At 42.4% G+C, this 25,499-nt stretch overlaps 1 protein-coding gene across 3 annotated transcripts in view; it reads right to left on the bottom strand.

Moving 5' to 3' along the window:
- Positions 1-25,297, bottom strand: part of RAB2A (RAB2A, member RAS oncogene family) — a 68,387-nt gene extending 43,090 nt beyond the window's left edge. Inside the window, exons 1-3 of one of the 3 annotated variants that reach the window (XM_040261276.1) lie at positions 24,836-25,143; positions 12,921-12,976; positions 409-480 (exon numbers count right to left, since the gene is read on the bottom strand). In XM_040261276.1, the coding sequence (XP_040117210.1) occupies positions 409-480; positions 12,921-12,939 (91 nt within the window). In that variant the 5' untranslated portion in view covers positions 12,940-12,976; positions 24,836-25,143. Of the gene's footprint in view, positions 1-408; positions 481-12,920; positions 12,977-24,280; positions 24,525-24,835 lie in introns of those variants that run through there. The other 2 variants (XM_040261275.1, XM_040261277.1) reach the window with 2 other exon arrangements.
- Between the last annotated feature and the right edge of the window lie 202 nt (positions 25,298-25,499).

Below are 25,499 nucleotides of genomic sequence, written 5' to 3'. Positions count from 1 at the left end.
TACTTTTCGCATTTTACAGACAAAGAATCTGAGGCATCGGGTGGGGAAGGAGTGTGTCCAGCTAGTGGCAGAGCCCTGATCCGAACTCCAACAAACTGGTCCACGGTCTCTGCTGTTACCCAGCCATCTTGAGATACACTGTCTCCCAATCTTCTGTTCCATCGTTAAATACAATCAAGATCAAGTATGATTGTCTGCTGCATTCCAACCACTCTTACAGAGTTGTGTAATATTATTTTTACTGTAGATACAGTTATTTTAAACCCAGTGATGGAGACTAAACTCCGGTACAGCAACAGATCTAGTTTCACTGATTTCTGACTCCTTACTAATGCAATGAGCCCTCTAGCATATCCATGTCCACTACCCTAAACTTGTGAATGCGTCTCATCTCTTTATAACACTTACCAATAGTAAGGTCATGCACAGGCTGAAACCTCTTGTCTGTAAACTGTAGCAATAAGCATGATTTACCAACACCTGAAAATAAAAAAAAAATTTTTAAGAGAAAAATTCACAGCAATTAAGAAATACTTCATAAAAGCACTTGGAAGAGAGGCATTCAGGGTTCCCGGTGCTCTGAGAGCAACGTGCCACGCTTTCTCAGTGCCCTACCACTGATCTGAGTGAAAGGTGGTGACCAATCCAAAACAGCCTTTGCACCCTTCATGTTCATTCAGCATTTCAACCTGAAAGATGGGAGTGGCAGGAACTCCCGGAAGACAGCCAAGCAGCCTCTACCCCAGGATTCACGCAGGGAATTGTTCCTGCACTCTTGCTTTTTCTGTAGTAGTGAAAACATTTAAAAAACACAGCACTTTCCTCTTTTTATAGTTTATTTTACCTTGGTCTCGGAAAACAAGTAAAGAAACAAGAAGCAAGTGTCTGGGATCTACTTTAGTGGGAAAAGCTGCTTGTTCTACCTTCTGGCTGATTCACTTTGAAAGTGAAAGTCGCTCAGTCTGGTCCAACTCTTTGCAACCCCATGGAGTACACATTCCATGGAATTCTCCAGGCCAGAATACTGGAGTGAGTGGCCTTTCCTTTCTCCAGGGGATCTTCCCAACCCAGGTCTCCTGCATTACAGGTGGATAGATTCTTTACCAGCTGAGCCACTAGGGAAGCGCTGATTCACTTTGGAATCGACTTTAATCTGAATGGTATTCCTTCACTCTTATCATTGAAGTCTTGAATAACTTCCCAATTTTCAAATTAAAGGCATAATTTCTATATATATCCCACTTGCCCTCTGAGAACTGAATATTCACACCACTTCCTACTCATTTTCAGGCCCATAACCTTACAGGAGACCAAATCTGCTTACTTGGTAGCATCATGCACTTATGAAACACAAAGGCAGTCACCATTCATTCATCCGTTCACTATTCAAAGTCTCTGCTGAATGCTAACTATGCACGTGGAAAACTGATGCGCTTGCTTCCTTACAGCCTAGCAGAGGGAGCGAAATTAAGCAGAACAAATGCCCAAATAATCTGTATGAACCGTAACTTAAAATAATTATAGTAACTGCCATCTGAAAGAAGAAAATAAAGTACTATGAAGAAGAGTAACAGAAACGACTTCATTTAGACTGAAGGGCTGAAGAAGGTCTTTCTTAAGTGACACAAACTGAACGGTTCAATGTCTTCTAGGTTATTCGCTCAATGAGAGAAGGACAATGAATACCTTGTCACTTGCTACCTGTCTTAAGGCAGAGAGAAGTCACTCAATAATTTTGCTGAATGACTGGCCCTAGTGTCAAGTGTCAAAATGAACACTAACAAATCAAAGATAAATTGTGTGTGTGTAAGTTATATAAGTTCTGTGTGTGTGTGTGTGTGTGTGTGTGTGTAGTGTGTTGTTGTTTTTTTTAACTTTTGTTTCTTTTAAAAAATGTTTTAAAGGGCAGCATATGAGATCTCAGTTCCCCTTGCGGTGGATGCACGGATTCTTAACCGCTGGACCACCAGAGAAGTCCTCTATATGGCTGTGTTTTAGGAAGTATTTTATTTGCTCAAAGTTTTTTGAATGTTTTAAGATTCTAGTTAACTGAAAATAACTTGGAATTTCAAATCATTTGACTTTTTTTCTCTTGTAGTCACAATTTCTCTTTTACATTACAAAAGGCACAAACCCATTAGATTTCTAATACCCTTTCAACAGCCTTGCAGGTCTAGGAGAGAAAGGAAAATTATTAAGTGTTAAAGTACAAAATAGGTGAGCAACTGAGATATGACTCTTCCGTTGTGCTTTTAAAAAGAGACTTTATTTTTGGGAGCAGTTTTAGGTTCATAGCGAAACTAAGCGGGAAGTACAGCAAGATCCCATAGCCTCCCTCCCCACGGGAGCACAGCCCCCTTCACTACCAGCCTCCTGCACCAGAGCTGTGACATCTGTCACAACTGATGAACCTGCCTTGACATACCGTCGCCCAAAGTCCGCACTTCACATCTGGGTTCATTCTCGGTGTTCTCCATCCTATGGATTCTGACAAATGTATCATGTATCCAGTTACAGTGTCACACACAACTTTCACTGCCCTAAACATCCCCACTGGTCTATCAGTCCTGCCCCCTCACCACTCATCTTCTTCCTGCTCCGCAGTCCTGCCTCTCTCTGTCACATGGCTGGAATCATACTACCGTATGTAGCTTTTCCAGATTGGCTTCTTTCACTTAGCAATATGCACTTAAGATTCTTCTTTTCTCTTCATTTCTATTTTTAGCATTCAAAATTTCCCCATATGGTAGAGAAAAAAGTTATAATTAGAAATCATAGATTTTATTACTGAGAGACCTCAAGAATCATCTCACAGTCTGGTAATTACTCTAGTGATACAAGAACCTTTATCTCACAACAGAGTATGGATTGCTCTGGTAATAGCAATACCACTTACTTTGGCCAAGTACTGACCTCACTTTCAAGACACCACATTCTTTCTTCAGGTAATCAAAGTATCTTTCAAAGCAGAGAATATATCCAAGTGCCACTATGGTGTTTCCCAGGTCTCCTTAGTAACCCACCTATTGATCATTTGTCAGGATCAGTTAAGTTTCCAGATAGCTTATCTTATTCAATATATGTTGACTTATACTATTTTAATTCTGGATAAAATACTTGGGGGTTCTGGCTCACAATCACGAACACTTTTCCAAATTGCCAAATTGAATTAGCTAGGCTTTTTCTCAGTCCTCAATTTATTTGACCGAGAAACATAATCTATTTGTGCCATAAAATATTTCTGTAAAATTTATCTACCTACAATCTCCTTAAAAATGACCACTTCTGGCTTTTTCAGGCTGTAATCATCTCCTTGGTCCCTTAATTCTGTGACAACTGCTCCTTTTCTTAAACACTGGAGGTTTCACCACCATTTTATCTTTGGTTATCTTTTCTCTTCAGCTGACAGAACTAACCTAGTCCTATAGCCCCAACATACATCTATAAATTAGTGATTACCAAACGCATCTCTCTAGCCACCATCTTAATTAATTTCATTCTCATTATATCCAACTGCCTTCTGAACATGTCCACTTTAACTCTTTCAGGTTGGGAATGCAAACTTGTAAAACCTAATCCATTCTGTTTCATGTTCCTGCCTACCATTCTTCCAACAACTCAAGAGTCACCTTTAGTATTTATCTCTGGAGTTGGTTCCCAATGGATCACATCAACAAGAAAATCTCTTAAATTCCTTTTCTACCTACAGCTAATGGCTCACCAATCTCATCAGTTTCTTCAGAAATACCTTGAATTCCATGCTTTCCCCTCTTAATCCTCAGTGCTCCAGTTCTGGCTCTCAATAAGACATAGTCTTTCTGCCTTCAACATTTGCCTCAAATCTATTTGTATAAACCTCTGAAAATTTTTGCTAAAATGCACATATATAAAATTTAAGCCCTCCAAAACAGTAAACAATGTTATTTGAGAAATTGTTATCCCAACAGACCATATTATCACACCACAGTCTAGAGAGCCTGTGGTTAAGCACAACACATCACCTTCTGTCCTCTGAAATGACACCACATTCTTTCTCTGGCATCTCTTACCAAGGAACTTGTCACTCCTTGGCAACTCTAAACTCATGCTTAGCGATTCCAATGCTTTCTTCACTAAAGCATTCCTATTCCAAAGATGCTATCAATTCCCATGCAGAACTAATATGGGGATTAGTTCCTTGGGTTTCCACAGTATTTCCTTTATGCCTCAAAATCCTGGTTAGAATCGTAGCTCTGTCACTTACTAGCTGTAACATGGGGCAAGGAAATTGACCTTCTGAGCCTCAAAATTCTATCTATAAAATTGGGGAAATTCCTATACTTTCTTTGGTGCATTGTTGCAAGAATCAGATGAAATAAATGTAAGAGGGCCCCTGTACAGTAAGAGTTACCTGTGTCCAGTTTACAAACCTTCTCTGAGCTATATATTTAGGACATGTGCCTTTTTCTATAAGCACAATATACTTGAATAAAAATTAAAACACTGTGATGATCTTTCTGATGCATCAACTTGACTAGGCCTTCCAATTACTGGGTGCTGCTGTGAAGGCATTTGGTAAGGTATAATTATTAAGTCCACCCTCAGTTTCGTATGGTGTAAGTTTCATTCTTTGGTACGTGGCTGTCCAGTCTTCCCAACATCATTTAATGAAGACTGTCCTTTCCCCACTGTATATTCTGGGCTCCTTTGTCAAATTAATTTACCACATAGGTATGGGTTTACCTCTGGGTTCTTTATTCTGTACCATCCATCTATGTCTATGCCGATACTAATACCATACTGTTTTGAGTACAATAGCTTTCTAATATAGCTTGAACTCAGGGAGCATGGTGCCTCCAAATTTGTTCTTCTTTCTAAAAACTGCTTTAGCTACTCAACCACTCTTTAATAGAAATTGCTGCACTTAACAGCTGTTAGAGTTTCTACTGTGAAGTTACCTTACCTTCTTCCTTTGCTGCTGCTAAGTCGCTTCAGTCGTGTCCAACTCTGTGCGAACCCATAGACAGCAGCCCACCAGGCTCCCCCGTCCCTGGGATTCTCCACGCAAGAGCGCTGGAGTGGGTTGTCATTACCTTCTCCAATAAATGAAAGTGAAAAAAGAAAGTGAAGTCACTCAGTCATGTCCGACTTAGCAACTTCATGGACCGCAGCCTACCAGGCTCCTCCCGTCCATGGGACTTTCCAGGCAAGAGTACTGGAGAGGGTTGCCATTGTCTTCTCCGACCTTTTTCCTTTACTCAGGGTCCAATACACTGTCCTCAGTAGGCCTCAGTGTTGTGAGAAATGACTACCTGATTACCACATCAATGCCAAACAATTACAAGTAACACTCATTAAAAATGTAGATTCCTAAAGCCTCACCCCAGAGATTCTGATTCAGTCTTTGGTTAGACCCAAGAATCTAATTAATAAACCACCAGTGATGTTTTTAGGCAATGGAGCCTTCTCCACAAGGAGGATTGGTAAAAATGCTAGGTATTCTACTGAAGTTTATTTTTCTAGTCCTAAATCAACTCCTACCAACTTCAAGATAATTTTTAAAAATTGATGAATGATCCATTTTAAAAATCATAAGACAGTTTAATTTAAAATATGTGGGGGAAGCAAAGATCCAAAGTTTCATCCAACTTTTATCCTGAAATCATAGCTACACACTGTCATCTACGATGTTGGGTCCCCCAAAGCAGAATGAACCAGATGTTCTACAAACGAATGACCTGTCTTCATGACTAAAAGTAATGCATTGAAGAACTCTATGTTTTAAAGTCACACCAAAGAACTGACAGACCTCAAACACAGACTATGCAGAGAGGTGGCAATCTGGTGTAAATATTTGTGGCTTATTTTGCAAAGAGAAAATTTTATTCTTCATGTTCACATTCCAAACCAAGAAACCCATGAAACATGACAAAACAATGAGGTCTGCTCTTTTAAATAGAAAATTAATAAACTCAGCAAGATACATCAAAAAGAACATAAGCTTTATAGTTGTGACACTAGGGTTCATCTGTATTATTTCATAACTTGTAACCTCAGACAAAATTCATTATAGACACTAAGCTCCATTTCCACATTTGTAAAATGGGAAAAAGAAAAACACAGCATTTCTACTTCAAAGGAATATCATAAGGTTCAAATTCCAAAATTTTGAGTTTTTCATATTCTGCTGCTGCTGCTAAGTTGCTTCAGTCGTGTCCGACTCTGTGCGACACCATAGATGGCAGCCCACCAGGCTCCCCCATCCCTGGGATTCTCTAGGCAAGAATACTGGAGTGGGTTGCCATTTCCTTCTCCAATGCATGAAAGTGAAAAGTGAAAGTCAAGTCGCTCAGTCGTGTCCGACTCTTAGCGACCCCATGGACTGCAGCCTACCAGGCTCCTCTATCCATGGGATTTTCCAGGCAAGAGTACTGGAGTGGGGTGCCATTGCATATTCAAAATTTTTAATGAAAACAGTAGAGGATTCTTCAAGATGAATACAGTTGAGGAGCAAAATCTCCAACCAAACTGATCTGACCCTGAGTTCACATTTTTAAATATCTAGTTTCTACAACTGAAGAAAATATTCACAATCTATAATTATCTTTTAAATAAAATGACGTCAGAGCTGTTTTCATGCTGCTGGTTTCCCACACATCATCCCCCTCACATCTGAGACAGCAATCCTCTCATTTACTGCTATTAGATACTGATCTGGTGCTGACTGGAGTGGGTTAAAGAGACATGTCTAAGTCCCAACTCCTGGAACTTCTGAATGTGACCTAACTTCTGAAGACAAAGGAGGAGACTGGACTTGCGCTGCCACAAACCCAGGAGCCCCTGGAGCCACCAGAAGCTGGAAGAGCAGCAAGGATTTTCCTTGGCGCCTTCAGAGGGAGCACAGCCCTGCCCACCCCTAGATTTTGGACTGCTGGCCTCCAGAACTGTGAGGGAATAGGTTTTTCTTGTTTTGAGCTCTGAGACAAGTTTCTTAGAATGCTTTAGTGCAAGAAACCCTATAAAAATGCACTCGTGAGGAGCAACTTTTCCTTCCTCCCTCTCCTTGGGACTCGTTGGTCTCTCGGTCTTGTTGACTCTGTCTCCAATGATTCCTACTGTGGTCAGTAAAAAACAGAGAGACTCAAACACCAGAAATATTAAAATAAGGGAAGAGGCAACAGGGAAGACAGAGCATTTATTTGAGAAACCTCTCAGTGAAGGCTAAGAGGGCAGGGAGGAAGACACTCTGGACCCTTCTATGAAATGGCTAAGCCTTCTCCATCTCCAGAGCTCTGATGGACTCTATCAGCACTGCCAGTCCAGCAACCCCTAAGGACAGGAACACATCTAATTCACTTTTGAAATTCTTCTCAGAAATGTGCTTTACATTTGGTAAACTTTTACCATTGCAGCCTCCTGTATTTCAATGTACACCACCGATTTAAGAGAGAAACAAACACTGGACTATATTTGGATCCCATATGTGACAATGGTAGAAAAAGTTGTTTCAGGTCTCAAGGCCTTGTTTGCTTATCATATCACGGTAATCATACATTCACTTTACTCAGAAAGCTACTGCAAGGAATAAAAGAAGTGGCATGTAAAGAATAAAGGTAACAAACACATCTATGCTTCCTTCCCTTTCCTGGCACAAATTCAAACTAACACTTCATTGCACACTGCGGCCACAGTGCTCTCTACACACTTCATTAAGCACCTCTTGTATCATACTTCTATTATCAATTCACACATCTACCTGCTTCCCTTAGGAGCAATAACATTCTGCATTTAGAAAACCACTCTGCTCTGTGGCCTGGCTTAGAATTAATAGATGCTCAGTGAATGCAGAATTTATGTACTGAATGCGCGCTGAAAAGATCAAACAGTGACATACTCGCATTTTCTATATAATGACAAGCCTACATTTTAAGAAGTCAATTTCTCAAAAAAATTTTTATTCCCAACAGTGGCTTTTTCAGGTAGAAAAATGATGTTGGAGAATGAAATCATGACCACGTGACATTAAGAACTGTGTCTCTGACACTATCCGCCCCTGATTTAAGTGTAATTTCCCTCTGAAAACGTGAGGTCTCCACGGAGTGTTCCTTCCTCCCACACTCTGCCTCTGTCTTAGGGACAGTGGATGGGCCCTCCACCTGCTGTTCTGTATTCTTAAGAATTCTTAGTCCACTTCCCCATTACTCTAACCCCACATTAAAGTCAGTGGTTCTTTACACCAGACTTCCCCTGTTCAAACTTCTGTTTGTAATTTCCATCTCCTACGGACTCTTAGAATTAGTATGATTAATACAACCTTCATCAGAAGAAAAATTTAACTTGGTGAAGCTGAGGGTTTTTTAATATAAGCTGAGTTTAGATATTCTTAAGAAAGACCTAGCTTGTGCAATATTTTCATGAAAACAAAGCTAGGTGCAATTTATAACTTTTTAAAATTTAAAAAATAAAATGGAGCACTAGCTAATTTACATAAAGAATAAATGACAGAATATTAAATTTAATAGCAAGTAACATAGCAGAAATGTGGTTAAAAATAGCATCCCTTTCCTTTTTCTCCTCTCACTCTTGGGATTTTCTCGAACTAGTTTGTTTTAATGGTGGAAAACGGCTTAGAGTGAGAAGAATCAGAATGAAGGAAACTGAAGTATACCTCTCAGAATCTTAGAAAGTCACAGTACATTGGAAGCAAAGGGGCCCTCTGTGCAATGTTCTCTAAATAGTAGGTTGTAACCAGTGAAATCAATTTACTGGATTACAACTAGCATTTAAAAAATGAACTAGAACAAAATAACAAATACTAGACTGCAGGGACTCAATAAAGATAGGACAAGTGCTATATGCAAGCTATTGCCATACACACACACACACACATATGCACTTACACACATATTTAAACCCTGGGCTGCAATGTAAGATGTACCTCTTATTGTGCTGATAAGACACAAATTTGGAAATTATTCTCCAGCATCTCATCCAATCGCACACCCAGGGAAAGAGCCCATCCACAACATTTATGCTAGGATTCACAGCAAACGAATCAGCTAAAGAATCTAGAACACTTCTGTTCTCTTTTAATGAATATTTACAAGGACAGGGATCAAGGAAAAAACAAGACTAAATCATCACAGTTGGGAATTTTACATAAACCAACCACCCAACCACCCACTCACCCAACCACCCAACCAGCCAAACAGCCAGCCAGCCAGCCAGCCAGCCAGCCAGCCAGCCAACCAACCAACCAACCAACCAACCAACCAACCAACCAACCAACCAACCAACGAACCAACCTTGGGTACCATGAGTCATCTACTAGGTGACAATTCTATTGCATAACCCTCTTTGTAAAGATTTTTCAAATAGGTAAAATGAGGATGACACTGTATCCTGGTTTCCCAGGGACAGGCTTAGTTACCCCTGGTGTCCTGATGAATTAGGGATCAGCCTAGATGATGAATTACATGCCTTCACTAAAGCGCTGATTCTCTAAAGTGTGCTTCTCCAGAACAGCAACATCAGCAGTATCTGGAAGCTTTTAGAATGCAAATTATCAGCTCCACCCCAAACTTAATGAGTCAGAAACTCTGGGGTGGAGTCCTTAAATCAGTGTTTCACCAAGCTCTTCAGGTGATCCTGATGTGCCCTGAAGTCTGAGAATCACGGGCCTAGCTACAGTCGACTAAAATGCTGGTCTCAGTGTCCAATCCTCTTTAGTTTTCCAGCTACAACTAATATGACACCATTACCTGCTTGGTATAACAGATAAGTAACAAAAAATAGCGAAGATATGCAGCTGTACCTCGATACAGGTTAAGTTCAAAACAGGGTTATCCTGGTTTCCATTTAGAATCTCTGGCAATCACTAAGCTTAGAATAGTGAGACTACCTGATACCTGCCTAATTCCCAAAGGACCCACTTCAATATGAACAAGTAGTTTTTACTGCAGCAATGGACTTCTATAATTGAGTTCAAGCTAACACACTCTTGTCTTATGTAAAATATATGCATGACTTTTGAGATTTTCAAGGTGAAAACAAGCTCTCTCCTCACACACAATCTTATTTGACCATAACAGTAAGCCTATGACATCAGTAAAGTAGGAATGATAATCTCATTTTTTTTTTTTTTTTGGCCACACCACACAGCTTGTGGGATCTTAGTTCCCCAACAAGGGATTGAAACCAGGCCACGGCAGTGAAAGTGCTGAGTCCTAATCATGGACTGCCAGGGAATTCCTGATAATCTTATTTTAAAGATGAAGGAACAGAGGCTTAAATGACATGCCTCAAGTTAAAGCATAGTAAGAAGCAAAATTGAAACTCAAAATAAGTCATATTTTTCCACTGTACCACCCAACCTCCTGAGTTTGTTCTTCTCCGATACATATTACTACTTGCAAATAATACCTCCTCTAAAAAGAAGCTATCTCACTCACCATGTATTAGCATCAATAGTAAGATAAAGAAAGGAAATATTCTATAAGCTTAAAGACTCTGACAGAGCAGAAATTTAACAAAGGAAGGTTTTTAAAAAGTAACAGATCAGGTGTGTCAACGTATTTTAACCTGACCATTTTCCTGACTGTTTCATAAAGTAAAGATCTCACAAATAAATTTCAATGAAGGAGCTTGAAGAGGATACTTTCTCATGATGCTATGAAAGAAAGAAGGTATCGATGTAAACGTACAATATAATCACCATACAGTAAGTTTACTGCACATGATGTCTAAGTAGTATGTAATGATGTAAATGAGTATCATAATCAAAGACTGTAAGCAGAATGATCCATTTCTTGCAGTGCTAGGTTAATAAGAAGTACATGATAACAGTACCTAAATCAAGCTCCTTAAATCCCTGCAGACTTGGTATCAGTCAACACAGACAACGTTGAGGCTAGCCTGTTGAATTGAAGTATTGATACATGAATACTTAAATTCACAATTAAATACTAATATTCTTTCTAAATTCCTATTCTTAATGGAAGATGATTTATGACCTTCCATTGTGGTCACATTTGACCTCGGCTGAGCCAATCAGATGAGCCTGTTCAGAGTTTGGAATCTTGAAGGAATGGGTCAATATCAGGAACCAGAAAGGAAGACTCCACAGTGGCTACAGAGCAGGTGCCGGGTGACTGGCGTGCACCAGCATCTGCTTCAGCAGGCTGTACTCACAGCAGGAGTCTGGCTGTGTCCTGCCTTCCCTGGTTGTGCCATTTTCAAGCTTGATTATACTGCCTTCCTATCAATTCTATGGAGCATCCTATCTTTCCAATAAAATGCTGCTCTGCTTAAGCTGACCACACCAGGTTTCTGCTGCCTGCTAGCACACACCAGGACTAAGAAAACTGAGGACTGACTGAGGTAATAATGATTCAGCTATGCAGGTTTTTAAAAAGAATGAGATAGATTCATTCGTGATATGTTAAGACACCCAAGATTTACCCTTAAGCAAAAAAAAGGTGAAGAACAGCACAATTTATATAATCATGCTGGTGGGACTGGGACGGGTGGACACACACACACAAACACACACACAGACATGTTTAAAGATGCACATAAAATTCTTAGAAGGATACACAAATCATTACTATTCTATGTAAAATGGTGGAGTATTTAAATTTTCATTTTTCACCATAAACATTCATGGTTTTTATAAAAAAAAAAATCTGAGTTTTTCAAAGGATCTATTTTAGCATCATATACTATATAAGCAATACTTTCACTAGCCCCATCCAACAACCTCCAGTGTGATGTGGCATTTAAATAACTAGCACAACGTCTAGTATGACCATAAATAGTCACATTAAATACTGGCCTGCTAAGAAAATTAGAAGCCTGAAAGTAAAATAATGCGTTGTGAAACTGAAGATTTTGATTTCCTTTTTTAACTCCTAAAAGCCACTAAGGAATAACTAATCAGTAGTACTTTTAACAAGACTTACTTTATGGCTAAGGCTCAACATTCACAGATTCACATTCAAATCCAATATGATTTTTCCATTTCTTGGGTAAACTCTCCAAGAAAGGAAACTGTAAGCCAAAATGGATGGGGGGTGAGGTGGGGGGTGGGGGAAATCAAGAAAGAAAAAAGGTTAAATGGTGGAAAGGCCTCAATAACTCCTGTCAGAAGTCTGAGTGAAGAGTTAGTTATCCCATTCAGAGATGGAGAATAAAGCTTCTTTTATGAAGCTGTACCCAGAGCATATGAAACCAACTCTTTATACCACACAATGCTCTTCACAGTGTGGTCCCAAGATTCCTGTATTTCTGAGCCTCCACAAATTCCAACAAAAAGCTCCATGGGACCACACTCTGCAGAACATTCCTGGTATAAAGTCCATCCCACCTTCTTGGCAAAATAGAAGACTGAGGAGCTAAGTTCCATTCTCTGTTCTCCATACACAACAAATACATAAACAGAGGCAAAAGCACAAACTGATTCTACAGGATTATCAGGTAGAGAAGTTCTCAAAGCGTCTGTGTCCCATTTGATCTATCATTTGTAAAATGGGGTCAAGAGCTATCTAAGATTACTGCAAGAAATGTATGAAAGCTACAGCACAGTTCTCAGCATACAGTGGGTCCTCAATAAATGTTTACTGAAAATCTGAATGTCATGAGCTGTTCACTCCAGGTAGAATGAATGAGTCTTCTCCATGCTCCTTCAGTACCCTGCATAGACAAGTCTCTATTATACCATCTTGTCATGGTGGCAAACTTGTCTCCCTCTTAGGGTAGGGCAGTCCTGGTCATTTTTCTTAACTCCAGCACCGGGAATGCCCACATAATACCTTAACTTTCTTTAAAAAGAAAAAAAAAATATTCGAATCCAATCCCCTACTGGTTGCATAAATTTCATCTTCCAAGCCCTAATGTGTCAATCAAACCTCTGCCTGAACAGCCCCAGTAACCGACCTACTCACCACTTAACACTCTTTCCATTTCACAGCGAGTCGTCTACTTGTAGTCCTGATTCTGTCTGCAAAAAGCCACAAAGGGTAAGTTGAAGCCCCTTTTTAATATGACAGTTACCTAAGTATTTGAGGTCATTGTTATATTCTCCTTTAAGTCTTTTTTTGTTAAAATGTTTCAGTTATTCTTCCTTTCCTAAATATGTTGGGAAATATGGTTGACACACCTTTGTACCACCCTGACTGGTCTCTGAGCACAGATTCCAATAAGCAGATGTCCCTCTGAAACAAGCTTCCATAACTGAACTGCAGTTGACTCCTGACTGAGCACAAGTACTACCTGCCTTGTTTGTACATTACACTTTTCCTGAGTCACACTTCTTCCTTTGTGGACTCCTACTGGACTTAGTTATGTAAAACTTCTAAGTTTTTAGACATGTGTTGCTATTTAACCAGCTACCTCCCTCTTTTATATATATATATATATATTTTTTTTTTTTTTAAGAAAAAAGTGTATAGGGCTTTCACTTCATTTTTATTAAACTCCACTTTGCTAAATTTAGTCAGCCATTCTGGATTCTGTCTGGTGTAATCTACACATTAGCTCTTTCAACCAAAGTGGAGTTTATCCAAGTTGTTGCCAATATAAAATGTAAAAATCTAGGATTGAATATAGCAGCATTCACTTTCCAGGTGGACTACATGGACAGTACTTAAGGATAGTTATTCAACCAGTTAAAAATCCACTTAGCTGCAAAACCAGAAGAAATTCTTCACCCCATACCAAAGGTCATCCTGGAAAAGTGTAACAAATATTTTTCTTAAAGGATTGGTCAATTATTTCACCAGGCAAACAACGACTACTGCTTCAGTTTATAACCTAGTAACTAATTTCCCTATTTATTAATATCTGTATCAACTAAAGCTTTTAACATAAGTGATTGTGGACAAATGTACTTTTACTTTGCCCTTTGAAACGGTTAAAACTGAACCAACAATACTTGGGCCAAACAGAGAAGATAACTTTTGATCAACAGATTCATTTATACTGAAGATTCCTGCAGATCTATAGAATTGCCTCTTTCCAAAGGGGTTCAAAATTAAGAGGAACCTTGTCAAGGAACCTCAAGGCACCATGAGTAAGTATAGGAAACAACTCTCCGTCTTACAACCTCTTTTCTGGAGACCAGTGAAAAAGAGCACCTCCTACCCAATATTTTTCTCATCCAAGTTTGGAAAAGACTTTCTTTTATAGAGTCCAGAGAGAATTTCAAGATCAAAGAACTGCCACTTTGCAGGTTAACATGTTGTTTTGCTTCTTTCAACTCAAGTAATTATAGTTTAAAGTCAACATGCTGCTAAGTCACATCAGTTGTGTCTGACTCTGTGTGACCCCATAGACGGTGGCCCACCAGGCTCCCGTCCCTGGGATTCTCCAGGCAAGAATAATGGAGTGGGTTGCCATTTCCTTCTCCAGTGCATGAAAGTGAAAAGTGAAAGAGAAGTTGCTCAGTCATGTCCGACTCTTCGCCACCCCATGGATTACAGCCTACTAGGCTCTTCCATCCATGGGATTTCCCAGGCAAGAGTACTGGAGTGGGTTGCCATTGCCTTCTCCGTAAAGTCAGCATAGTGAATACCTTTTTCCATAGGCAAGACTCTCCCTCAAACACACAACTTAATTTTAGGATACTCAACATATAAGAAAAATTATCTCTAAAATACTACCATTAATAAAGCACCCTGCAGCTCCAAAGCATCTGTGTACAAGGTTTATTTCAAGCTAACAAAAATCCTGTGAGGTAGGTAACTTAGACAGCACTACTGACATTTTCTAGATGAGAAAACTGAAGCTAAAGATGCCTGAACTTTACCAAAGCAAAGAGTAAGCAGGAGCCACCATGCCAATCCAGATATTTTTCTAATCACAAACAGCAGGCTCTTAAGAAATTTTTAAGAGTGCAGTCTAAGCTAAAATACCCAAGAGGACTTAGAATAATGTATTATTTGCCTCCTAGATGCATAGTAGTTACTGCTGCTGCTGCCAAGTCGCTTCAGTCGTGTCCAACTCTGTGCAACCCCATAGATGGCAGCCCACCAGGCTCTGCCGTCCCTGGGATTCTCCAGGCAAGAACACTGGAGTAGGTTGCCATTCCCTTCTCCAATGCATGAAAGTGAAAAGTGAAAGTGAAGTCGCTCAGTCGTGTCCGACTCTCAGTGACCCCACGGACTGCAGCCCACCAGGCTCCTCCGTCCATGGGATTGTCCAGGCAAGAGTGCTGGAGTGGGGTGCCGTTGCCTGCTCCGAGTAGTTACTGCTAAAGGTGGACAAATGTTAAGGGGAGCTACCCATCAATGTCAGTAATGCCAGAGGCTGCAGAGCAGACATAGATGCACCACTTACATTGGTTTCATCAACTGTAAATAAATGAAGGGAAACAAACTACTGACACTTGAGTCTCAAAGACAGCTACAAAGTTAGAGGAAAAAACCCCAAAACTTAGAACACTGGTGGACAACTCTACAGAGTGCACTAAGCCAGTAGCACTACCCACGTTTTACAAAGAGAAAACTCAGGAATTTAAATGAATTGTTCATTTGCACAAATAAGTTGTGGGCAGGTATCCTCTACCCAGATTGTCCTACAAGGACACTACACAAGCCTGGGAGATCTGCCTACCATACTGTTTCCTGTGTGGGACAAGTGTGCCTCCACAGCAAAGGGGCAACCTGGGACCTAGGCCGTGACCCCTGCTCGTGGCTGAACTAGGCTGGTGCCAGATGGCAGGAAAAAATTCAAATTCACTAATGATTACATTCTCCTGGTAAAAGACAACCTCTCAGACTGAATTTTTTTAAAAAAATAAGAGTACTGGACTATACAAAAAATAGACTTTAAAAAAAGTGACATAGTAGGGCTGAAACAAAGATGAGAGTTGCCAGATAACCACTCTGGAGAAATGAGAGTCAAAGATGCCAGACTGTTTCAAGTTATCAGCTGGCCACAAATGAGCAAGCTATGCAAGGAAGTGGAAAAAGTCAACATATTAACTATTATGTGAACATATTAGTTCACACGGAGGGTGAAAGAAATGATTTTTGCTATGAACAGCATTATTCAAACACTATATAGCATTGGTCAAGTTTGGTTTTTCAAATGCATATGGGGAAATTCTTGAAGACATTCAAAGAAGTATAAAAATGACAAAAAAAGATAAAAAATGAAGATGAACTATTAACCATTTATTTAGTCAGGGTCACACACAAAATCTCATTTATTCATTTCATTTTATAGATGAAGACACTGAGATTCAGAGACTGAAGAGGCTGCCCAAGCTCACAGAGCTGCTGAGGAGCAGTAAACAGACTATCCTTGTTTTATTGATAGAATATTTCTGCTCAGTTTTGCAGAGTGGAGGTAGTTTCTGTTTTAGTATAAAAGTGAACTGAGGGACTGTGTACTTCCACATCAACACAACAGACCAAGCAGCTGATAAGCCAACACAAGAGGTATGATATGGAATATGTGGGAATTAAGAGAGGTGTATGGCATGGGAGAGAGAGCACGGCCTTTGGAGTCAGAAAGATATGGGCTCAAATTCCAGCTTGGTCACTTAACTAGCTGTGTGATATGACAATCAGTCCACCTTTCTTCACTGTAAAGTAGAGCCTTCCTCATGGATATAATTGTTCAGATTCAATGAGTTGTACCCCTAGAAAAGGCCCCATATGTTCAAACAAGCGAGTGTGCATGCTGAGTCACTTCAGTTGTGTCTGACTCTGTGAGATACTACGACGGTAGCCCGCCAGGCTCCTGTGTTCATGGGGATTCTCCAGGTAAGAATACTGGGGTGGGTTCCATGCCCTCCTCCAGGGGATCTTCCCAACCCAAGGATCCATCCAGCATCTCTTATGTCTCTTGCATTGGGAGGCAGTTCTTTAACCCTAGTGCAACCTGGGAAGCTCATGTTCAAATATACTACTGGTATATTTACATTTTTCACCATACTGTATTCTTTTTAAGAGAACCAGAAGAAAATGTCTTTCAAGACTCAATTAAGGACTAAGTATATGAGTACACATACTTTTAAAAACTGATGATTACTATAAGTAAGTAGGTGAGAGAGAGTTCTCTGCAGTGCAGTTCACTTTAGACCCCCAGTTGTGTCCGATTCTGTGACCCAATGGACTGCAGCACGCCAGGCCTCCCTGTCCCTCACACCTCCCATAGTTTGCCCAAGTTCATGTCTACTGCATCGGTGATGCTGTCCAACCATCCCATCCTCTGACATCCTCGTCTCCTTCTGCAGTGGTGCTAAATACAGTGTCCACTTCAAAAAAGTGTACACAGCATGGATATTAATGCTATTTCTTAAATTTGTTTCTACCTACTGCTTCTCCTCAGCCTGCTGTAGTAGGGAGGATAAAACCCCCCACTCCCCCGCTTCAAGATACACACACTCTAATCAATCCCCAGAACCTATGGGTATGCTACCCTACAAGGCAAGGCGCCCATACAGATGTGATTAAGATCACAGACCTCAAGATGAGGAGATTATCCTCTATTATCCAGGTAAACCCAATCCAATTATATTAAGTCTTTAAAAGCAGAAAACCTTTCCAGGCTTCAATGAGAGACTGGATGACTCAAGAAGAGTCAGAAACACATGGCACAGAAGGACCTGACCCACTGTTGCTTTGAAGATGAAGGAAGGGGGCCCTGGGCCAAATCACGTGACTAGGTGGGTAGACTCAGGAAGCCAGGAACTAATGACACCAGCAAGAAAATCGAGACCTCAGCACGGAACAATTCCACCAACAACCTGAATGAGCACGGACCCTCCAGAAGGGAACCCAACCTGCCAAGAACTTGATGGTAGCGCAGTGAGACACACATCAGACTTCTAACGTGTACTGCCACATACATGAACTTATGCAGAACTTCAGAACTCTAAGATTTGCATTGCTGGAGCTGCTAAGAATATGGTGGTTTGTTATGTTAGCAACATAAACTAATACACTCTCTCTTACTTGCATTTAAAACTGGAGAAAGGGCACTTATGTAAGTCCCCTTAAATCCTTTTTGAAAGGAGAAATAAACTGGTCAATGTGTGCAGCCTAAGCAGCAGAGGCTGCCTAGCGCACATTCATCGTGTTTTGAGGCACTAGCTCTGTGCCTTCAAGAAACTTCACTCATCATCCATCAACATTCATTTTCTTCTTTATTCCCAAAGATTGGACCAGAAACACAGTAACAGTCAGCTACCCTGAGAATGGCAACACTCAAGAATGAACTAGAGAAACTTAGTGGTACATCATAGCTATGAAAAGTAGAAGAGCTTGTGGGAGAGAAGAAATAGTTACTTCACACAAAGCAGTTAAAGGATTAAAAGCTTTCGATACTGCGCATGAACTACCAAAAAGTGTAGAGAATTCCTCCTAAGAATCCACTAGGTAGACCGAGTGCCAAAAACTAATGTGATGGAGATTTCTGTATAAATTCACCCAGGATATGCCTCAGTGGTGGTAGTGTTAGTCACTGAGTCATGTCTGACTTTCTGTGACCCCACAGACTGTTGTAGCCCACCAGGCTCCTCTGTCCATGCTCCAGGTAAGAATACCAGAGTGGGTTCCATCCCCTTCTCCAGGGGATCTTCCCAACCCAGGGATTGACCCGGATATGCCTTAGCAATTACTTGAAACCCCAGAAAGCAGAACACCTGACAGTAGGAAGGAATTAATTTTAGAAAAAGTCAGGCAGAGAGGCTCAGCACTGGCAAGGACAGGCGCGCCACACACCACTGCAAAGGATGGTTTCAAAAAACACAGACGTCCAGGACTCGCTGCAGAGCCATGAAAACAGCATCTCCAAGGGTGAGACCCAAGTTGTCTGAGTTGAGGAACACTGCAGGCATTAAAGGAGAAGGCAATGGCACCCCACTTCAGTACTCTTGCCTGGAAAACCCCATGGACAGAGGAGCCTGGTGGGCTGCAGTCCATGGGGTCTCGAAGAGTTGGACAGGACTGAGCGACTTCACTTTCACTTTTCACTTTCATGCATTGAAGAAGGAAATGGCAACCCACTCCAGTGCTCTTGCCTGGAGAATCCCAGGGACAGGGGAGCCTGGTAGGCTGCCGTCTATGGGGCCGCACAGAGTGGGACACGACTGAAGCGACTTAGCAGCAGCAGGCATTAAAAAGGGTGACTGTGAGTGTATGACAGCAGAGGGGACTCTGCATCTCTTTGCTGGGTGTCCTTTACTTACAAGAGAGGAATAACAGCTAGAAATGTGGAGTCTTTTAAAACCTGCAAGTGAACGTGACTGATAAAAACAAATGGGGAAGTGTCACAGAAAACGAAAAGTCAGAAAGAGGGACGGGGGCAGTCAGTACGTGGTTGTATCTTTTGTGGCAAAGGACACAGCCTCCCAGACTGAGGATGAGCACAGAATAACAAAATGGAGCAAGCACAGCTGGGCCAGAGTGAGAGGGAAAAATAGCTGAGCTGGCAAAATTAGGATCTGCTCAAGTCAAACAGCAAAACGACAGGCTAAGAGGAGAGCTGTCGAGATAACATGGGGGAGGAGGAGCAGGGGGAGAGATAAAGGAGGAAATTAATTTCACGTTGGAGTGGGAGCAGCAATGGAGTGGGGACAGAAAGGACACGAGCACTAGACAGAAGAGTGGGGCATGACTGGAGACAAGGAGGCAGGTCCACCAGGAAAGAAACGGACAAACGGATGAGAAACCCTCGGCCTCTGTGGCTCAAAAGGAAGTCTCAGGAGCCATATAAGTATTAGGGGAAGCAGGCAGCAAATTCACTGTGGAAAGGAAAGGGAAAGGGGAGTCAAAACTCCTGAAGGACAGTAAATAACATTAAGAATGCAAAACCTTCAAGTAGACTCTGGGTGACATTAAAAGATACGTTTCGGGGACATACCTCTCATTTAATAAAACTAAACACATCCAAAAATGGGCAGAACTAGGCACTATAGTTTAGGGATGTGTTAAGTGAGACGCCTACGAAGAAAAGCTAAGGAAGGACTAATACAGAATTCAGGTGAGAGGAAGCCTTGTGAAGACTCAAGTGATGAGGCTCTGTATTTCTCTCGCATGGGTTATTTGATTCAACTCTAATCTTTAAACTGTGTTAACATATACTATGAATTTGTTTTACATGTATATCTTATAATTTCTAAAAAGTTAATGAAATTTTTCTACCTCCCAACTTCCCAGTTTGTTTTCCTACTGTGTGTTTTCCGAAACGGTCTAACAAACTTGCTCATATAATTATATAAAACGATTAGTGTTTCTGGCCTTAGGTTTTGCAACATGAAGCTCCACTTCAGATCAAGTGACTCAAAATCACTGAGGGTTAGGCCCTCAGTGAATCCTTAAAAGAAAAAAAAAAAAAACACCAAAAAACCAATATACCAGGTGACTCATAAGAATCTGAAGAAACTCAAATTAGAGTGTCCCAGAGGAAGACGTCTTCCTGCTGTTACAATTCCAAACCTACAGAGAATCAAATACTGTTCTTTCCCGGAATCCTCTGGGATTTAGCCCCTGCCCTTTTTCTAGTAATTTCAAACTTTTGACCTCAAGTCTCCCCTATCTGAATAAACACACACACACACCAGCCAACTTGATCTTCCAATCAACTCTAAACTTCTCACTCTTTCCTTCTCTGTCACATGCAAAGTCTTCAATAAAATGGCCCATGGTACAGTTCTGTTCTCAACTTGCCAGTATCACAGGGAGGTCTGGAGTGCTGCAGTCCATGGAGACACCGAGTCAGACAACAACGAATATCACTATGTTTTAAAAACATCAATGACTGAGCTACAAACGTGTACTTACAATTATCTATTAGATATCTCCCCTTTGCCCACCTGGCAAATCAAGTATTATCTTCCTCTCCCAAGAGCCCATCCACTTATCTATTAAACATATCTGATACTGAATGCCTACCCTCACTTTTAAAACAAAGTCAAAAACATTCCAAACAAACAAATAGATTTAAGACGCTGTAGCAACGGCACCCCACTCTAGTACTCTTGCTTGGAAAATCCCATGGACGGAGGAAACTGGTGGGCTGCAGTCCATGGGGTCGCTAAGAGTCGGACACGACTGAGCAACTTCACTTTCACTTCTCACTTTCCTGCACTGGAGAAGGAAATGGCAACCCACTCCAGTGTTCTTGCCTGGAGAATCCTAGGGACTGGGGAGCCTGGTGGGCTACCATCTATGGGGTCGTACAGAGTCGGACACAACTGAAGCGACTTAGCAGCAGCAGCAGTAAAGGTGATCAAAAAGTACAAACTTCTAGCTATAAGTCCTGGGGATGTAATGTACACCATGATGAATATAGTTATCAACACTATATGGAACAGCTGAAAGTTAGGAGAGTATATCTTAAAAGGTCTCATCACAAGGAAAAAACAATTTTCTAGCTATGTGTGGTGATGGATGTTAATGAAACTTATTGTGGTAATCATTTCACAACATACTTACTTACCAAATCATTACAGCTGTGTGCCTGAAACTAAAACAGTGTTATACTTCAATCGTATCTCAAATAAAAAAATACATTCAGATGTTATTAGGATAAGGTGTGTTCAGGCTTATCTTGTTTATTTCGACTCCACTGACGGTACCCATCAGGCTCCTCTGTCCATGGAATTCTCCAGGCAGGAATACTGGAGTAGGTTGTCATTCCCTTCTCCAGGGGATCTTCCCGACCCAGGAACTGAACCCAGGTCTCCTGCTTCGCAGGCAGAGTCTTTGATGACTAAGCTACAAGGGAATCCCTTCTCATACAACACTTGTCCTTAAAAGTTTTTAAGCAAAAAACAGGCAAACCAAACTGTGGGTGTGATTAAAGAAAGAAAGAAGAGAGGAGGGAACTAGTACAGGGAGCTAGGGAAGGGTGGGGTTTGTTATCCCCCTGAAAGAATGAATGAATGAACAGGAGCCGCTAAGGTAATAAAAAACTCTGACCTGACTTTCACTTTGGCTGGAGTGGGGTTTTGGGGAGTGGAGCCCAGAAGAAAGGGTATTTCAGATAGAACACAACTAGGTTTGTGCTTCTGTGTACCAAGATGAGAGGCAGGGAACGAGAAGGAGGGCAGTGATGAGATTAAATGGGAGGCAGATGCCAGAATTTAGAAGTAACAATTAAAGGTTTCTTATAATTTTTCTCTCCTTCTGCATTTGATAATTATCTGCTTATGATATTAGTCCAGGCTTGTTAAAAGCCAATTTCCACTTTATATCTAGGTTTAAATGACACATTTTCCTAAATGATTTTTCAGGAATAAGACATTACCCATGAAAAATTTTAAAGCTATATTTTAACTGCACTTGGCCCTATAGTAAGAAAAGGAGCATTTCAGCAGTATCATGATCACTTGCAGTGTTTTCATATCTGTCCTTACTTAATATATGGGGGGACACGCTAATAATGACTGTTTCAATAGGGAGGAAAACTGAAAATCAGGAAAAGGAGTGATTTTCCTCATTTTAAAAATGCATGTTTTCCACACTATGATGTTAAAAAAAAAAAAATTAGGATGGCTTTCCTACTACTGATTTACTATCATTCTTGTGTGTGGGGGGCCACATTAAGTGGGTCTACTTTGAATTAAGAAAACATGGTAAAGGGGTCTGGTCAAAGTTGATATAAACAGAAAGTGGCAGAACTTGGCTAAAAAATTCTGTCAAGTTATCAATGTATACTAATAGGAACATTATGGCCTCTTCGGCTATTCTTTCAATAATGTAATTAAGTATCTGGGGCCTACCTTCTACTAAGCTCTTCCTGGCATACAAAACCATGCAAAAACACCTTTTCTGCCTGCAAGAGATATGTAATCAAACACAAATGCCCACCCAAGTATCTACAAAACAGTCAGGAATTAATACAAAGGGGGATACATCCAGATAAGGAGGTGGAGTCACTTCCAGTTCGGATACCAGCAATGCCTAACACATCAAAAGAACTTAATAAACGCTGACTGTAAAATCATTATGCAAGGTTCTAGTCAAACTTCGAGGACAGACAAATTTGCACAGAGAGGCACCCCAAACAGAGTGCAGGAGCAGCAGTGACCAGGTAAAAGCACAGGGCCTCACCGGCAGGAGGAAGGCAGGGACTAGTAACAGTGGGAAAGAAGACCAGTGTGGGAAATCATGCTTAGACCTGGAGGTCCCTGAAGGTCAAACAAACGAATGGAAAGGGAGGGATGGCCCCTAAGAGCCCTGTCTGCTCTTCCTGGAGGGGGAGAAAGGCGGCGCAGTGAACAGTCTATTGCCAAGTGTACCTGAACCGGGTGGCGACAGCAGCAACGGCAAGGATGAATGCCTTCCCTCTGAACTGCCTGGACGCTGTTTTGGCATGAGGGCAAATTCCCAAAGAACCCAGCACCAACTTGCTAACATTTGCAGCCCCACTACTCCCAGCACAACTCTTCACCCACAGTAGATGTTTGGTAGGTATGCTCAAAGAGAGAGACCTGTAAAGGCCAATTTCAACGGTCACTACTGCTGATGTCCATGATCATCCCTTCCACTTCCCAAACCCACTCGTATTATAGTTATTGGGAATTTCCTCTTCCAATCTCACTGGTACAAGCTAAATTAAAATGTACCAGTAGGCTTCGAAACCCCACTTCCTTCAGCATTTTAAAAAGTGTATCAATTTGCTACTGAACATGTGCAAAACATTGCTTTATCCAGGATTCTGCATAAAGAACCATCAAGTTTCGACGGGGACGCCAAAAGACATTGCTGAAGCACTATTTACAGAAGAAAATCTTTCTTTTAGGCAGCAATCAACATACCTCTTGTATTACTTATTCAACCTGACATATCACTAGTACAACCACAAGCTGCCGCTTACGGTTCCAAAGTTGTGCAAAGGGTCCAAAGTTGTGCAAGAGTCATCAGTGAAATCAGACTCTGGTATATTAATAGTTCTAACACCTGAACACGTCTTAGTTTTATTATTAGATTCACAGTAATGCCAAAAAACCCATAAATTATTAAAAAGTATATTTTCAATGAGTTTGACTACTTTGTCTGCAAAATACACTGGGATGTCATTTTAAGTGAAAAATAGTTGTATGTCCTTCTGCTTCAAATGGACATTAGGTCACCTGATTAACTGGCATTTGTGGGCCTGGATTTCCTGTATCGGAAAAAAAGCCAGTATCCCTAACACGCACACGCACCCGAGAGCACTGAACGGCCTTGCATTACTATCAAATAACGCCAGTTTACACGTGGCAAAAGTCGACAGAGACAGAACTCTTCCGTGTTTTAATGACTTCGAAAAGCATTCCCCAGGCGTCAAGTAATGGGATGTTACTTATTCTGACTTGGCAGTTCAATGATAAAAATACATATACACACACACACATATATCTTTTTTTTAAATGTCTCCTTCTCAGCTAGCTCTCTCACGCCGGGGAGCGCTTTGCCCAGGCTGTGGCAGATGTAAACGGGTAGGAGAAGGTGGGATGTGTCAGGGAAGCCAAGACCCTCCTTCCATCCCCTTCTGCTCTCCCTGGGCCCCCCTTTTCCTTTCTCGGGGGCGGCGGCGAGGCCCAAGGTGAGAGGCTCCGGGCAGGGCGTGCAACCCTCAGAGCCAGGCCAGCTCCCCTGTCATCTACTCCCCAGACCGGGCGGTGAAACGGCTGCCGCGGCCCCCGGTTGCAGGCCCGGCCTGGGCCGGGGCGGGGGTGACGGGCCAGGCCGCGGCCGCTCGCAGTGCCCACGTCACCAGCTCCAGCACTGCGGAAATGGAGTGGCGGGGAGGCGCCCGGCGGCGCCCGAGGCTGCGCCGCCGCCCGACGCCGTTTGCCCCTCGGCCCCGGCCCCCGGGCCGCCGCCTCCCGCCCGGTCGGCCGCCGCGCCCCAGGCCTCACCTGTGTCGCCGATGATGATGTACTTGAAGAGATAGGCGTACGCCATGGCCGCGGCCGCTCGGTGCCAGGGCACACGGCTCCTCCTCCTGCTGCAGCTCCTCCTCCTCTGCGCCCCTCACCCCGGCGCCACTCGGCCTCGAAAAGCCAGGCCCCGCCCGCCGCCGCCGCCGCCGCCGTAAGCCGCCGGGAGTGAGGGGCCGAGGGGAAGCTGGACAAACTGACAACGACCGAGCCGAGGGAGACAGCGCCCGGCCGAGCACACTCGAACAATAACAGCCGCCGCGGCTCCTCCGCCCCGCCTCCGCGCCGACCCGGAAGTGCTGCGGCCGCTGGCGCCGCCGGAGGAAAGGGAAGAAGCCCGGCACGCCGGCCGTGCCCCGCCCCGCTTGCTGGAGCCCCGCCGGAGCTCCGCCCAGCGCCGCGCCTAGCCGGCCGCGCCCATCCTCCCGGTCCACCCAGAACCGGGCAAGGCCGGGCGCCGGTCCTTCCGGCCCCTCTGAGCGGGCGACGCCGGCGGCCGAGAGACACTAGGGGAGGGGAGGGGCCATGTGGCTCCGTCGCCGCGACGCGCGCGGCGCCGCGTCCTTCCGCTCTGCGGCGGGGACGCGGGGTACGTGGTGGAAGGCGGAGATCGCGTTCGGCGCTGGGCCTGCCCTGGGCTCGT

This window comes from Oryx dammah, unplaced genomic scaffold (genome assembly GCF_014754425.2).
Source record: "Oryx dammah isolate SB20612 unplaced genomic scaffold, SCBI_Odam_1.1 HiC_scaffold_19, whole genome shotgun sequence".
NCBI lineage: Eukaryota > Metazoa > Chordata > Mammalia > Artiodactyla > Bovidae > Oryx > Oryx dammah.
This window is presented reverse-complemented; position numbering and strand designations above follow the sequence as displayed.